We start from the raw sequence: 17,801 nt of genomic DNA on the forward strand, positions 1-17,801 counted from the left end.
ATCATCATCATCTATAAGAAAAAAATGCAAACAAAAAAAATTTATAAATTGTACCTGATCAAAGTCATAATACAAACAAATCATTATACAATTGTACTTTTCATGCCACTATGCTCTGTTAACAAATTAAAATTAGATTTGAAATGTAAGTTCTAGAGGTGCACGGTAAAAAGGCACCATTGTACGTTCATCAATCCTCAAATATCACACAGTGTTTTCACAGGTACAGCATTTTTTCCAGATGCATTTGTCTCTTAGAAGGTGTTCTGGAAACCCTGACACACAAAACACTGCGTAAAAAGTGAAAGGTTTACACTCCTGTGCTCAGTTTAGTGAAATGCTAATGAAAAGTAAAAGAAATGCAGTGTGTGTTGCAGGTGTAATCCCAAAAACCTGATCTATACATCAAACAGATTATTTACAATAGCCCAATAGGTTTTTAAGTTCATAATCTACGCATTACATAAAAAAACCTCACTAATATCCAACATGCCTTTCCTGTTATGATCATATATCACTAGTCAGACTTTGCCTAATAAAGCCATGGAGGCCAGGGAACTCCCAAAATTTCAGAACCAAAGATTGTTTTTTGGCATTCGTAAATGCTCTTGATACAGTACAAGAACTGCCAGGCAGATTACAGCAAATAGAATGGCTGTCATAAATATTCATATTTTACATTACAGTACTTTGTTATATACTTTGTTTTACATCTAAAATACAAATAAATAAGTTTGTAAGTGAATTATAATAGTGCTTCATGCTCTACATTCATTACTATATATTACAAATGTGAATAATGGCACACTTTAAACTGTGGTTCTTATTAAAAAGCACATTTTGGTGTCCACAAGTTTTACATGCATGTGAAATGATTCTTCACTCCCACCCTGTGATTTCTTTTTCAAAGTTACTTTAAAATGACCTGTCCGTAGACTTCTTCCTTCCCTTAGTACCACTCAAATGCTTCTGCTTTTTGTGGTATACATAATCCAAGCCTTTGCCATCATGTTGGAGGTGGTCCATTGACATAGTGCAAGGCTAGATGGAAGGAATTTGCCAAAGAGTTAAAGTTGTGGCATGGTTTGTCCTGGAACACTGGTGGCCAAATCACCAGAATGAGCAGCAGAACTAGCAAAATTAAGAACAGAAGTGCCATCAGTTTCACGAACCTCTGCGGCAAGAGATGCTTTTTAGTCTTGGCACTGCACGGAGAAAAAAGCAACATGAGCAATAAAAAAAACCAAATTATTACATTAATATGATCACAAAAAAATAAATAAAATCAACAAATATGGTCATTAGTCTGTGATCTAAAAATGACATTCATAGACTGTGCCGGTTAAACAAAAGTTTTGGTTTCAGCCTCTAGGGTTGTACTGGAGTCAGTCTGTGTTCCAACTCATCCCAAAGATGTTTATCATTAAGGTGTAAAGGCATTTATGTTACTGCTCAACACTAGCTAATAAACAGATACATTGTTGGCACAGTTGGTGAAAGCGTTCAATTAATAGCAAGTGTTTGAATCACTTTACATTTTAAGCATTTGGAAAGATTGTTCAGGGACAGCTGGAGAGTTAAGAAAGTAAATGATTAGGCTGTCTTTATGTGGCCTTTATTGCATCATATACACTGATCAGCCATAACATTAAAACCACCTCCTTGTTTCTACACTCACTGTCCATTTTATCAGCTCCACTTACTATATAGAAGCACTTTGTAGTTCTACAATTACTGACCACAGTCCATCTGTTTCTTTGTATGCTTTGTTAGCCGCCTTTCATGCTGTTCTTCAATGGTCAGGACTCTCCCAAGACCACTACAGAGCAGATATTATTTGGGTGGTGGATCATTCTCAGCACTGCAGTTACACTGACATGGTGGTGGTGTGTTAGTGTGTGTTCTGCTGGTATGAGTGGATAAGACAGCAGTGCTGATGGAGTTTTTAAACACCTCACTGTTACTGCTAGACTGAGAATAGTCCACCAACCAAAAATATATCCAGCCAACAGACCACTTCTAGACCACTGATGAAGGTCTAGAAGATAACCAACTCGAAAAGCAGCAGTAGATGAGCGATCGTCTCTGACTTTACATTTACAAGGTCGACCAACTAGGTAGGAGTGTCTGATAGAGTGGACAGTGAGTGGACACGGTATTTAAAAACTCCAGCAGTGCTGCTGTGTCTGATACCACTCATACCAGCACAACACTCTCCATTAAGAGTTTGTTGTAACACTTATTTGAGGTTTATTAATAGAATTGTATAGGAAGTGCTACCAACACTTTGATTTGGATAAGCTTGTAAACTAACTTGACTGACTCAATAAAATACCTGGTTTAAAGGATTCATTTATTTACAAATCAGACAATACTACAGGATAGACCAAGAATGCCCAGACTTATTTAAAAAGCGCCAGTGAGGCTGCAGATTGATTCTACTTGTTGAATTAACTGGTCCTGTTTCTGAAATGTCTGATCAGGTGAATCAGGTGAAGCTCTGTAGCCTCACCAGCCCTTTGTAAATAAGATTAGACACCCCTGGTATAAACTATATATATAAAACCCGTATGGTTTTTAACCAGCCCAAACACTGCCACATCACCCCACTGCTGCGTTCTCTTCACTGGCTTCCTGTAGCTGCACGCATTCAGTTTAAAACACTGATGCTCACCTACAAAGCCAAAAATGGACCAGCCCCAAGCTACCTTCGAGGTCTAATCAAACCCCGCTCTGTACCACGCAACCTCCGAGCAACCTCCGAGCCAAGTCTCGCTCGACTTGATCCTCCACCCAGGACTAAAGAAAGACAAGCATCAAGGCTCTTCTCTGTTCTAGCACCCAAGTGGTGGAATGAACTTCCTCTGTCTGTCTGAACATCTGAGTCGCTTGCTGTCTTTAAAAAACGATTAAAAACCCACCTTTTTACTAAACACTTAAGCTGACTTGTACCTATTTACTAAAATTTTTTTCCATTTCCAAATCGGTTTCAGCAGATTTGTGTTTCTTTGACTGTTTACAAAAACTTGAGAAATGAAATGTTTACTATGGAAGCACTTCTGTAAGTCGCTTTGGATAAGAGCGTCTGCTAAATGCAGAAAATTTAAATGTAAATATATATATACACTACAATGTAATAAGCATTTACGAGCATATTTAAAAAGAAATAATAAATAACATATTATTGGTAAATAACTGATCGAGCCTTCAAACCTTCACTCACCTGTGTGTTTCAGATAATTCACTGTCCTCCATCAAGTTAGTTGAGCACCGTCTCTTTTTCAAAACCTAGTAGAAATGTGAGACAAGATTGCAGTGACAAGATGGCAGCTTGTGAAAATAAGAGACAAGATTTTAAAGTAACCCCACAGGACTAAGCTGCTTATGAGCAATTTGCAATCAGAAAACATTATGAGTGTAATTATACAGCAGGGCTAATAGGTGCAAAATGCATTAAGAAAATCAACTTCACAGATTAAAAGGATTACATCTGCTTTATTCCACAAACCTTTGCCGTTATTTCCTGACTGCAAAAGGCCATTAGAGAATTTATGTTGACCTAGAGTGTTATTGTAAGCTGGAAGAATGAGGTCACCGGGGTTGGTAACACACGAGATAAACAACTTGCACAAAGAAAAAAAAAAAAAAAAAAAACAAAAACACACCTGTGGGTTTGGTTGTCGTCTGGCAGAGTGAGACTGAAAGTCACATGACCCAGATGAACTCATGTTTTTAGTGTGTGGAGTGTGAGCGAGTCTCTCGGGTGAAGCGATCTCCTGATACCCAGCTCTTCCTACCCCGTTCCAACTCTGCTTCGGGTTGGATGGTGACGAAAAGCTGGAACACTTCTATGAAGATGAACACAAAGAACAAATTGCTTACAATTCTTGAGTTCCCAGAGCTGAACAACACAGAGCTCAGTGCAAGTGACAGCCTTTCTATGCTTAAAAAAAGAACCATAAACAAACACAGACTGATGCCAATAACTAATGAGGGTCTAACTTGATTTTTTTTTCTGATTTCCTTTCGGTCACCCATTCAAGACTAAATGGGCAAACTGTCACCTCTCCAGGAACACCTACGGGTGTTCTGGCCTGGTGCTGTGCGTCGTTTTATTTTATTGTTTCTTTCCACAATTATGGCAGCCATTAAAGAACCACTCACTGCAGTTGCTCTTTTTTTCATCAGTGTATTAACTGCCAACAGTGAGAGATTAAAAGAGCATCTTCAAAATGCTAATGGGTTTTCGCTCACCTTGTTATTCCAAAGCTTCAGCTGGCAATCAGTGCCTAGATTAGCCTAGAAAGTTAATTTTCTCAAAGGAATGCTTCCCTTCCTTTTCTAGCCTTCTTAGCATAGATATTGAAGTTTCCTTGATTGTTTCATTGCTGGGTGTGGATTGGATTGTTTCATGTTTGTGTAGATATTCGTCCGGCCATTAGCACTGCTAAAGTTGGAACTCCACTCACTCACTCACTCACTCACTCACTCACTCACTCACTCACTCACTCACTCACTCACTCACTCACTCACTCACTCACTCACTCACTCACTCACTCACTCACTCACTCACTCACTCAACCGCTTATCCAATCAGGGTGGCGGGGGAGTGCTGGAGCCTATCCCAGCTTTTCAATGGGCGCAAGGCACACAGCAACACCCTGGACGGGGCGCGCCAGTCCATCGCAGGGCAGACACACATACACACACTACTGTGGGAGGAAACGGGAGAACATGCAGATTTCTAGATTGGAATCCAGATTTGCCTGATAAAAAATGCTTGTAAGTAAAAGGTAGATTTTTTTGCAACATATATACACTTTCTTAGCTTAAGTAGCAAACCAAAGGGATGGGTCACTGTGGCATGCATTAAAATGAAGAAAAAAGAATGACTTCTAAAGAATAGGGCTAAGTATTATTTACTGATTGTTATGGTTGTATTTCTTAATATGCAATAACTCAGCATTACATTCACTTGGCACTCTACAACCCAGCACTGAGAAGTGCATCACAAAACAGACACTAAATTAACAAAATTATAGCAATTAAACCTACATACATGGAAATGTAAAAATTTTATTTTTAGCTTCATTTGAAACTTACTTTACTTTTTTGTTGAGATTTTATATTTACTTTTAATTTTGTAAATATTTCCATACTTGATTTGTTTAGTTCCAGTTTTTGTAATGTATTTAATGAATGTATGTATACACCGATCAGCCAAAACATTAAAACCACCTCCTTGTTTATACACTTACTGTCCATTTTATCAGCTCCACTTACCATATAGAAGCACTTAGTAGTTCTACAATTACTGACTGTAGTTCATCTGTTTCTCTACATACCTTTTTAGCCTGCTTTCACCCTGTTCCTCAATGGTCAGGACCCCCCACAGGACCACTACAGAGTAGGTATTATTCGGGTGGTGGATCATTCTCAGCACGGCAGTGACAATGACATCGTGGTGGTGTGTTAGTGTTTGTTGTGCTGGTATGAGTGGATCAGACCTAGTTGGTCCACCTTGTAGATGTAAAGTCAGAGACGATCGCTCATCTATTGCTGCTGTTTGAGTTGGTCATCTTCTAGACCTTCATCAGTGGTCACAGGACGCTGCCCACAGGGTGCCGTTGGCTGGATATTTTTGGTTGGTGGACTGTTCTCAGTCCAGCTGTGACAGTGAGGTGTTTAAAAACTCCATCAGCATTGCTGTGTCTCATCCACTCATACCAGCACAACACACACTAACACACCACCACCATGTCAGTGTCACTGCAGTGCTGAGAATGATCCACCACCTAAATAATACCTGCTCTGTGGTGGCACTGTGGGGGTCCTGAACATTGAAGAACAGCATGACAGGGGGCTAACAAAGCATGCAGAAAAACAGATGGACTACAGTCAGTAATTGTAGAACTACAAAGTGCTTCTATATGGTAAGTGGAGCTGATAAAATGAACAGTGAGTGTAGAAACAAGGAGGTGGTTTTAATGTTATGGCTGATCGGTGAATATATATAGGCAGCCCTAATTGTACTTTGACACATTTGAAGAATTTGACTATATACAATACTTTTAAATTAAATAACTGTCATTTGTTAAACACAGCTTGTAAACAGCATTATATCATTGTTGGTGGGTATTTTATTTTGTCCTAAACATCACTTTCATATTTACATTTACATTTTCAGCATTTAGCAGACGCTTTTATCCAAAGCGACTTACACAATGAGCAATTGAGGGTTAAGGGTCTTGCTCAGGGACCCAACAGTGGCAACTTGGTGGTGGCGGGGCTTGAACCGGCAACCTTCTGTTTACTAGTCCAGTACCTTAACCACTAAGCTATCACTGGCACAATCATATAGCTAAATTGTGGCTAAACCACTGTAACTGTAGCGCTTGTCACTTCTATTATATTCTATTGCTTGTTCTAAGGTATTAAACAACAGGCTCACATAGTTTTGGAAAAAAACAATGAGTAAAAAGCCAAAATGTAGCTCGTCACTCCAATAAATTAACCATTACAATTCACCAAACAAGTAGAGTGTGACAAGATTACTACTGATAATCTGTAAGTTTGAGGACCTGGTCTGTGCAGGGTAAGATTTTGTTTGGGTGTGTAGACAATACCTGTTGAATATTATCCGTTTGGACAGCTCTAGAGAAAAGCCGAGGTGTCTGAACCAGCCAGGCACTTATTCGCTCAGTGTCAAAGGTGACAGGTTCAGGGGAGCGCGAGTCTGGAGTGGAGGTTTGCTGAAACCATTCAAATTGTTTTCTACTGGAGTCTGCCAAGACAAACATTACACAATGATATGAAATCTTTTTAATAACTAAGCATGTCAAGTATTTCAGGTTTAAGATCTGGAAATGAAATAGCTAAATGGGCAATTTATATGTAATACAACAAGCTAAAACAGCATAAAGATTGCTGAGTATTATGATGAACCAAATTAGTTAGATTTCAGGATTAAGGTTACTGGAACGCCCGTAATGAGGGCAGCAGTATCTTAAGCTGTGATAAAGTGCCCTAGTTGGCATCATCACCACAGTGACTAATGAGACGCTGTAGTTTTACCTGGCACAGGGGTCTGGATTGTAGCCACTTGTAAGCTACATTCTGTTACCTAAGGGGAAAAACACAGCAGTAATAAATAAATTGTGCACTGTTCTTTAACACAGGTGTATAGTTATGTAAAATATTTTCTTTGATTTCTCAGATTGTTGGAAAAATACTGTGCAAATGGCCAATGTGTAGTAGCCAATAAGGCTTTATCTGCAATAACTTTCAATAGGACAAGGTCATTAAAAGCCACCTATTTTAAACGTTTTATTTATTGACTTTTCGCTATTTTGTTTATGCATTTATCCATTTTTAGCATAGACAATTCATCTTCCACTGCTCCGACGCGTGCGCAGTACACTGACCCATTCTCATTCGCCCACACCTTCTGTGAATTCGCATGAGGCCAGTATTCGCGCACGGAGAGCCACGCACTGATCTCCGCGCTCCCCCACCTCCTGTACAGTCGTCTCAGGCTACTAACCAAGGTCCTTACACAGCGCCGAAGACCCCGCCCACATTAGTCCGGTCTTTTACCTTCCCTGCAGACTTTAAATGGCCAATTTTGTCTGCTGCAGGCATTGCCTATTATGCCCTCTAGAGGGTGCCCAGCCGACCGGTAGCAGGGCTGAGGTTCGAACTCGGGAGTTCGGAATCTCAGCTCTTGTGCGCTAGCGGATTATCCGGCTGTGCCACCTGGGCGCCATTAAATGCCACCTATTGTGGAAAAATCTAGGGACATGAACACTTCAACGCAGCAGCTCCAAATTTGGAAACATACACTGTTTAATCATCTAGAGTTTAAAAATCAAGTTCCAAACTGCTTCGGAATTAACTCAGCACAAGAACTGTTTCACAGATCAGGTGTTTCATAGATTTGGTGACGACTAGGGACTCAAACCAGCGTTAGCAGTAGAGATGCAATGCATACCACCATTGGACACATGAGCAAAAAAAATTATGTGAAAAATAAAGGGTTGAGCATTGTCTTTTACCTACACAAGGGAAACCTTTGACGCTTCAAATAAACATTTTAGACAACTGCCTACAGAACACCTGTTTTAGCTTGTCAATGACCCATGCTAAAACTACTTGTTTATTCAGTTGTGAAAGAAATTGGCATCAGTTTATCCCATTAGAAACTGGAATGAACTGAAATGTAGCCTGTAAGCCAGTCCATATTATATTATAGCAAAATGGAAGAGAATACTCTACAAGAGTATAACCATCAGGTTATACAATATGCTTGATTAACTATTGAAACTATTAAAAGCAGAAAAGTTCAGGGAGCTCACCTGCTGCTCTACACTAGATATAGTCGTGGCTGGGCATGCATCTACAGGTCCCAGCTGAGCTCTTCTCCTCCTAGGCTCTTTGGTAAATAGCGCATCTGTGTTGTAAATCCCTAGAAAAATATAGCCATTATAACAATAGAGACAAACAATAAAATACATCTTGGAGCTACCAACCCCCTTTTGACTTGCAACATTTAATAATCGTACCTGGAAAACCCAAAAAATGTACAATAAATGTTGTCATGATATGTTGAAAAAGGTTTTGTTAGGTTTAACATGTTGTAAATAAGTCTTAAATATTAACATCTCTTGCACTTACTGGTCAATCATAGGGCACATGCATGAAATCAAGATTTGTTCATATTTAACTCGAGAATAAGAAAACGGGATCTAAGTGGTATTATATGTGGCATGGGGTTTGAATATTTCAGAACTGGCAGATCTTCAATCTTTAATGTTGACATAAAATAGTGCAAAACTGAAAAAGATCCAGCAACCTGCAGGTCTGCATGAGAATTGCAGGAATGACAGGAAGGCTAGGAATAATCAACTATGCCACTATGCCACTAAACAGTGGACTCTATTAGGCTACAGATATTAATTAAGAATTTTCACTAAACTGTCCTGAACAGACTGAGAGCTCTGATTCCCTGAATCTTTTCACAATATTATGAACAGTAGATGGTATTGTGAAATATTACATTATTTGCAAAATTGGGTTTGTAAATTATCTTCAATCATGCATTATCATCTGGCTGTCTGACAACCTGGATTCTGACAACCTAGGTTTGAAGAACGATATCAGAAATGGTAAAACATGGCAGAGCACATCAGAGCTGACATTTCGAACTCGTCGGTTCGAAACTCAGCTCTGCCAACCGGCTGGGCGGCTACATGAACAACGATTGGCCTGTTGCTCATACAGGAAGGGAAAAGCAGGACCTCATAACTGTGCAGATGCCATCAATCAGCCAGCAGAGGTCGTAATTGCATCAGAGTTGAGGGATACTGCATTGATCAGGGTGTGGCTCTCCGTACACAAAGCTGATCCGCATATGAACTCGCCTCAGTCAGAGAAAAAAGGGGAGGAAAATAACGGTCTGGAGCCAATTAAGATAACGCTTTATTGATCCCGAAGGAAATTGCAGAATTAAATGGTTTGAACAGGGCCTCTTAGTTCTAATGAATAAAAATAATATTACAATATTACTAAAATGTCATATTTATTATTTATAATTTTATAGCATACAATTACATTTTGAAGAACTAAACAGTTTAAACATTGTTTTAAGATTTTTGGGGCCTTGATCTTTTGGACAATGTGTAGTTTAAAACCCACCTGTATTGGCAGTAAAAGAAGAAGAGTTTCCATGGTCATGGAACACAGAGTTTCCAATGTCCACCGAGGGGTCCCACTCCAGCACTAACTGCTCCTGGCAGACCTGAGAGATGTCATCCTGGACCACTGAGGCTAACTTCTGGTCTTCAATGCCTTCCTCCAATGTCTCTGAAGGACATCCTGAGTCTGGACACAGAGCCCAGTCATCCTCAAACACCTACAAAAACAAAGCTTTAGTGTTTGGTGTACATGAGCTAAAATTGGCTATGCTCAGCATTATAGTAACACTGACATGACAGAGACATGCTAGGGTGCGCTGTGCTTGTATATGTATATTAAGGGCAACGCTGCTGTGTCTGATCCACTCATACCAACACAACACACACTAACACACCACCACCATGTCATTGTCACTGCAGTGCTGAGAATGATCCACCACCCAAATAATACCTACTCTGTGGTGGTCCTGTAGGGGTCCTGACCATTGAAGAACAGGTTGAAAACAGGCTAAAAAAGTATGTAGTGCTTCTATATAGTAAGCGGAGCTGATAAAATGGACAGTGAGTGTAGAAACAAGGAGGTGGTTTTAATGTTATGGCTGATCAGTGTGTTTGCTAATATTAGGAAACTGTGATGAAATGGTAAATAAGAGAAAAAAAGAGACTTCGAGATTGTGGGAACCAGAAGGATCTGTCTGTCTGCCTTTCTTACTTTAACATTTATTGACTACTACACCACCGTCAATCTTTAGTACAAAGAAGAAAATTCTTCAAATCCAGCATCTTTTAATAAATACAATACAGCAATTAATCTGATGGCTGCAGATTTTCTATTATGATAAATGTTACTACACCAAACTCTTTAGATGATGATATTAGAATGAGTCTGACTTTGCCAGTCGATGCTACTTGTTGACTACCTAATTTAGTTTTAATGCCTTGTAATTGAGGCATTATAATTGCTTTTAGTCACAGTTAAATCTAAATCTGAATAAGTCTGACTCACAGCTGCTTCAGAAATTCGATGAACAAGATCTTTCACACAAAAGCCGAAAGATGTGAAAAACACTGCTAATTCATTTCTGGATGTCCGGTTTGTGACACTGTGACCTTTATATGCCTGCTGTATAATGAGCATCAGTACAGCACATTTTCAGCATGATCTGGCTCAGACTGCAAAGACAAAGGACCTCAGAGAAAACGGATTCACGAGGACAGTACATGTATTGTACAAGCCATGCTTGGCTACAGGACAGCTATTCAAACTATTCCAGGCATATTTGTGATTTTTCACTCTGAATGTTTTAGGATGTGACATTTGGCAATAATATAATTAAAAGAAAAAATCTAAAGAAGTCTATTTCAATGAGCAAGTCTCTCTGCATGAATGTACATCATGTATATGTATTTAGTGATTCTTTCAGTATATGTACAGTATGTGTGTATATAGTGATACTTTCAGTATATATACAGTATATGTATGTTTATAGTGATTCTTTCAGTATATATACAGTATGTGTGTATATAGTGATACTTTCAGTATATATACAGTATATGTATGTTTATAGTGATTCTTTTAGTATATATCCACAGTATATGTATGCATATAATGATTCTTCAGTATATATACAGTATATGTACTGTACAGTGTATCACAAAAGTGAGTACACCCCTCACATTTCTGCAGATATTTAAGTATATCTTTTCATGGGACAACACTGACAAAATGACACTTTGACACAATGAAAAGTAGTCTGTGTGCAGCTTATATAACAGTGTAAATTTATTCTTCCCTCAAAATAACTCAATATACAGCCATTAATGTCTAAACCACCGGCAACAAAAGTGAGTACACCCCTAAGAGACTACACCCCTAAATGTCCAAATTGAGCACTGCTTGTCATTTTCCCTCCAAAATGTCATGTGATTTGTTAGTGTTACTAGGTCTCAGGTGTGCATAGGGAGCAGGTGTGTTCAATTTAGTAGTACAGCTCTCACACTCTCTCATACTGGTCACTGAAACTTCCAACATGGCACCTCATGGCAAAAAACTCTCTGAGGATCTTAAAAGACGAATTGTTGCGCTACATGAAGATGGCCAAGGCTACAAGAAGATTGCCAACACCCTGAAACTGAGCTGCAGCACAGTGGCCAAGATCATCCAGCGTTTTAAAAGAGCAGGGTCCACTCAGAACAGACCTCGCGTTGGTCGTCCAAAGAAGCTGAGTGCACGTGCTCAGCGTCACATCCAACTGCTGTCTTTAAAAGATAGGCGCAGGAGTGCTGTCAGCATTGCTGCAGAGATTGAAAAGGTGGGGGGTCAGCCTGTCAGTGCTCAGACCATACGCCGCACACTACATCAAATTGGTCTGCATGGCTGTCACCCCAGAAGGAAGCCTCTTCTGAAGTCTCTACACAAGAAAGCCCGCAAACAGTTTGCTGAAGACATGTCAACAAAGGACATGGATTACTGGAACCATGTCCTATGGTCTGATGAGACCAAGATTAATTTGTTTGGTTCAGATGGTCTCAAGCATGTGTGGCGGCAATCAGGTGAGGAGTACAAAGATAAGTGTGTCATGCCTACAGTCAAGCATGGTGGTGGGAATGCCATGGTCTGGGGCTGCATGAGTGCAGCAGGTGTTGGGGAGTTACATTTCATTGAGGGACACATTAACTCCAATATGTACTGTGAAATACTGAAGCAGAGCATGATCCCCTCCCTCCGGAAACTGGGTTGCAGGGCAGTGTTTCAGCATGATAATGACCCCAAACACACCTCTAAGACGACCACTGCTTTATTGAAGAGGCTGAGGGTAAAGGTGATGGACTGGCCAAGCATGTCTCCAGACCTAAACCCAATAGAACATCTTTGGGGCATCCTCAAGCGGAAGGTGGAGGAGCGCAAAGTCTCGAATATCCGCCAGCTCCGTGATGTCATCATGGAGGAGTGGAAAAGCATTCCAGTGGCAACCTGTGAAGCTCTGGTAAACTCCATGCCCAGGAGAGTTAAGGCAGTTCTGGGAAATAATGGTGGCCACACAAAATATTGACACTTCAGGAACTTTCACTAAGGGGTGTACTCACTTTTGTTGCTGGTGGTTTAGACATTAATGGCTGTATATTGAGTTATTTTGAGGGAAGAATAAATTTACACTGTTATATAAGCTGCACACAGACTACTTTTCATTGTGTCAAAGTGTCATTTTGTCAGTGTTGTCCCATGAAAAGATATACTTAAATATCTGCAGAAATGTGAGGGGTGTACTCACTTTTGTGATACACTGTATGTATATATGTAGTGATTCCTTCAGTATATATACAGTATATGTATTTATATAGTGATTCTTTCACTGTATATATACAGCATATATACACATTCTTTCAGTATATATACAGTATATGTACATATATAATGATTCCTTCAGTGTATACAAGTATGTTTATAGTGATTCTTCCAGTATATATACAGTATATGTATGTATATAGTGATTCTTTCAGTATATATACAGTATGTGTATACAGTGATTCTTTCAGTATATATACAGTACATAATTCCTTAACCAGCCAGTCAAGTGAGTCAAACAAAATTTTAAGATTAATGTTATTGCCTTACATTTATGCAACTGGTGAAGTATGTCTTTGACTAAACATACCAACTCCTACTTCTGGAAACATCTTACCTTCTGAGGTTTGCTGCACTTTTCAAATTGCAGTATAAATAAAAACAGCTAACCACTCTAAAGGCTTACCTAATGAATGCTAGCCAGTTGCTTCACTTTTATCATTACCTCCAAAACAGAAGCCTTTGCTTTTGGTGGCTAGTGGAAAACAGTTTTAACTATCCTGTACATAACTGGAAGTTCCATAAATTGTGTTCACTCTGTGTCAGAACATGTGCCTCCAGCAGTATGTATGATGATGTTTACCAGTCTCATGCTTAGAAGGCGTGTATGAAGTTGGCCAAGACCCTGAAACACACGTCCACAGTACAGAAGCAGCTCCTGTAGCTGGCTCTCGATGAGCTGAGCATCAGCTGGCTCACTCCTCTGTATCAGCTCTTCCCCCTGCTGGAGCAGAGCATTTAACCGGCCTGCGCTTTCAGCCACTGCCTCCTGGAAGCCCTGAGATACACACAATAATATCAGCAAAAATAGCAGAAGTGAAATATTTATACTGCTCTACATTATGTAATGGTATTCCATGGATTAAGTAAAAATCACTGTCTAATGTACCTGAAGTTGGCGCATCTTGTCACAGGTGTTTCTTCCAGAATAGTGCTCCACCTCAGCAAGTCTCAGGTCCATGTCAGCCAGCCAGATGGCCATTTCTTCTTTCTGCCTCTCAAAATCCTCTCGCTGGTGTACAAAGTGCTACCACATAGTTATGATAAAACACATTATGATCCATAATTCTCTTTCAGACTAATCATACTGTTTTATGATTTACACCCAAACCCTAGGCCATTCTAGCATTTTTAACTCTGTTTTTATTTCAGAAAACAGTCTTAAGTTTCATATTTTATGTTTAAGGCTGTCATTTGGTTAAAACACCCAGATTAATTTTTTTAATGAATGAGATAAATTCTTCTTAGTAAATTGCTCCATTCATGTTTTGCCTGATGGCATAAAATTTCCAACTACCATTTGAGGAACAGCCCCATTTGACAATGCGCCTACACCTACCCCCTGTGGTTTTGGGATCCTATGTACAACCCTTGCCCTCTGTCCCATAATCTAATTTTTTCAATGCTTGTTAGCATAATTTAGATAGGCACGTTGTTCCTATGCCCCACACAAAACTCCCTGCAATAAAAAGGCACCAAGACGACTGCTGTGAAGTTCACTTCTCATTCTTTTCTGTAACTGTTGTTCCTGATGCTTTCAGGTTATTCTGCAAATCTTTTCAAGTGACTGCTGGCTTTTCCCTTACAGTCCTTATAATCAATCAGGCAGTACATTAAGCTTGTGGAGCCAATTGTACTAACAATCCCGAATTCTATGCAAAAAATCCCAACCAATAGCAACAATAATAATTATTAATTGTTTATGATTTATGATTTGATATTTTAATGTTTGTGCATTTTTAAATGATCAATTTAATCAATTTTATTGGCTTATTTTTTATACAAGTTTAAGGTTACAATAAAACAATTTACAAACAAGTGTTTTTTTAATGTATCCACATTAAATTGACAAATTGGTAACACATCCCAAACAGAGTGTGAGTCCAGACACATTACAATCACTTACACTTAAACGCATCATAGAAAATCTAACCACCAAAACCTTTGGAGGAAGAAGAAAATCTAAGTACCCAGAGGAAGAAAAAAAATGTCTAACTGAAAAACAGCAGAAGATCATTATTAAAGCAACTACCTTCAACCGGCGACAAACAGAGTCCACGTTGGTGCTAAGCTGGTCCCAGCGCTGCCCACACTCTCTTGTCATATCTACCAGTCGTGTTCTTATAGGTCCACTAAACAGACCCAACAGAATGCAGCTCCTCTGGTTCAGGCTGTCCAGCTGGGCCAAGCGCTGCCTTGCCTCAGTGCGCAGGCTCTGGGATCACACAGTTTCAGCAGGTGAGTAATAAAGACACCAACTTAGGCCCAAAAAATAAAACACATACATAAATACATAAACATATCTGGGACCAACAAATATGAATGTCTTGGAATGCTAAATTAAGAAAGAATTAAATAAGGGGGCCCAAAGGCAGGTTACCATTTGGTGCCATATACAAAACTGATTACAGCCTTAGATAGTGTTTTTGGTATCTCTATAGAGGTTTATGAGAATGTCAGTGGTTAAACTTTTACAAATTACATTTGCATCAAACTGTTTGCCAGAACGATCCTGCTAAGTAAAACAGTGTTCAAGAATGGCACTTGTGTCAAATGTGGTATGTTATGTGATAGCCTGGGCCAGATCAATATAAAGATGCATAGGTAGTGTTTAGTGGTGGTCAGTTTACCTCAAACTTCTGCAGTTCCTCCTTTGCTGTGATGTATGGCACAAGACTTGAATTTGGAGAAGCTGCCAATTTCTCTGCTGCTCGCAGCCAGTCACCCAGACAGGAGTATTCCTTCATGAACATATGCCATAGCATCCATCTTCTTTCCAACCTGATAGACGAGCAATCAAGCATAGGTGAATACACTACATGGCCAAAAGCATTTGTTCATTTGTCAATAAGCTTGTTGGACAGTTGGTTTTAGCTGTAACAGCCAATTTTCTGAGAAGGAATGTTAATGGCTGGGCATCGATGTTTAATGGGGTTGAGGACAGGGTTCTGTGCAGGCTATTTTAGTTTCTTTAGACAAAGCTTTACTTCATGTCTTTCTAGATCTTGCTTTGCGCACAGAGGCACAATAATGCTGGAACAGGAAAATGCCTACCTCAAACTGCTGCACTGTTAGAACCATAAAATTGTCTTTATATAATTTATTTATTACACTCAACAACTGTTGCAGCTAAAAACATGAATTCCAAACTTATAAGAGGTGTCCTAATACTTTTGCCCATATAGTGTAGAAAATATCAATCATTACCCTGTGAATGGGCATAAAAATGTTCTGTTATATTGATCAGGTTATCACCCAGAATAACTTGGTATTGACTTGTGGACAAATGGATTCAAACCATGCCAGTTAAATGCATTACCGAGCATAACAGAGCAAATGGCCCCACTTACTGTCAGGGTCAGGCATTAAATTACATTGATGTATGCCACACATGTGCAACCACACACACACATCTCATTGTGTTTGGTTTTTAAACCACTGAACTCATTTAGATAAATTCCTCCGAGCATAATAACATGACAATTGCTTAATTATTTGAATGCCACACATCTGTCTTGAAGAATCTGCATTCATATTTTTCTGTTTTAATGTTGTATATTCTGGTCTTTCCATCAATGTACAGTGTGAAGTAGTGTCCGAATGTATATACTAACATACAGTTTCCATACAGATCATGCACAATTTATTGTCAGTGCATAACAAGGTACTTACTGTGGATATCCTTCAAGAGAAAAGGCATCATCTTGGCTTTGGTCGGCTATTGACCACCACTCTTTAGAATCTTCTTGACTACTGAAGTAAGCACCGTCTCTTTTCTCTTGCATACTGGCATTGTCAAGCGTCACCTGGTGGCAAGAAAACAGCAGGAGATTAACTCAATGAAATCCTAAGTCTATAAAATCCTTCTCTATTCCTTGTGGTATAATAAATTAAAAAGTACATTTCAATATGCATGCATATGTACCATTATACAAAAGCTATAAACATTCTTCAAACTAAAATTATCTGAATTACCAAACGCTACAAGCTAATCGCTTGGATTTTTGAGTAGGGTAAAAGTTAGCAGACAGGACCAGAATGAGTCACCCTGGGACTATGAGAGGAGCAGGTTCAATTTCTTCATCCCCTTTATCACTGTCAGGCTTAATCTGTGGGTGTTGGGGCGTACTAATGCCTTCTGCTTTGCCACAGACACCTTAAGGATTTAGCTACTTTGTACAAGGCTGTTTTACTGCTCGAGTATGGCACACAGACTACTGGCAAGGTCAAAAACATGCATGATATTAAAGAATAACTACAAGCAATGACGTAAGCATGCCTGGCTTACAGGTCTGTAGGTCTGCACTATCATGTAGAAATAAGAGTTTTACAATGTATGGAACTATAGTATGGAACCCCAGCAGGGGTTTATTATTAAGATACTATTTTGCTCAAAGGTAATAAAAAGCAGCTGGCATATTTAGGAGCAGATGCTGCACTCTGAGCCTGGTGCTTTCCACCAACGTAATATTTCATCCTACAGTTGGTTGTACAAGTTTTAGGATTCTCTTATTATGTTTTATGTAAATTGCATCACCATGCTATAAGGATATATTTACTTATATAGTTAGATACATAAGGATACCTAGGGTAGTGAGGGATTGGCCAATTATATTAAGGCCAGTGCCTCTAATGACTTAAGACCTTCCACTTCTTTCTGTTTACTTTATTCAGTAACATACTGTAGAGACTAAGGCAAATATAATCATTCAAAGCAAAATAAATGACATCATAAACATATTTTCACCCCGTGTTGTACCTAG

The 17,801-nt window shown here is 39.2% G+C and overlaps 1 protein-coding gene across 1 annotated transcript; it reads right to left on the reverse strand.

The window, feature by feature from the left end:
* Positions 1-1,006: 1,006 nt before the first annotated feature.
* si:ch211-137a8.2 (uncharacterized protein LOC777613 homolog) lies at positions 1,007-17,350 on the reverse strand. Its single transcript, XM_063017356.1, has 13 exons — positions 17,327-17,350; positions 16,711-16,844; positions 15,669-15,819; positions 15,071-15,253; positions 13,928-14,065; positions 13,622-13,816; positions 9,694-9,910; positions 8,355-8,464; positions 7,075-7,123; positions 6,627-6,784; positions 3,666-3,848; positions 3,509-3,527; positions 1,007-1,131 (listed from the first exon to the last, which is right to left on the reverse strand). Exons 1-13 carry the CDS (start codon positions 17,348-17,350, stop codon positions 1,007-1,009), a joined length of 1,686 nt encoding a protein of 561 aa, XP_062873426.1.
* Positions 17,351-17,801: the final 451 nt, after the last annotated feature.

Source organism: Trichomycterus rosablanca, chromosome 20 (genome assembly GCF_030014385.1).
Source record: "Trichomycterus rosablanca isolate fTriRos1 chromosome 20, fTriRos1.hap1, whole genome shotgun sequence".
Classification (NCBI taxonomy): domain Eukaryota; kingdom Metazoa; phylum Chordata; class Actinopteri; order Siluriformes; family Trichomycteridae; genus Trichomycterus; species Trichomycterus rosablanca.

What these genes read in the sequence shown, in the direction of transcription:
- si:ch211-137a8.2 (XM_063017356.1), bottom strand. Translation starts at nt 17,350, where the DNA reads ATGATAGTGCAGACCTACAGACCT. An exon ending in TAGTGCAGACCTACAGACCT is followed by an intron (nt 16,845 to 17,326) that starts GTAAGCCAGGCA and finishes TCTTGCCACCAG; the next exon opens with GTGACGCTTGACAATGCCAG. An exon ending in AGGAACTGCAGAAGTTTGAG is followed by an intron (nt 15,254 to 15,668) that starts GTAAACTGACCA and finishes GTGTGATCCCAG; the next exon opens with AGCCTGCGCACTGAGGCAAG.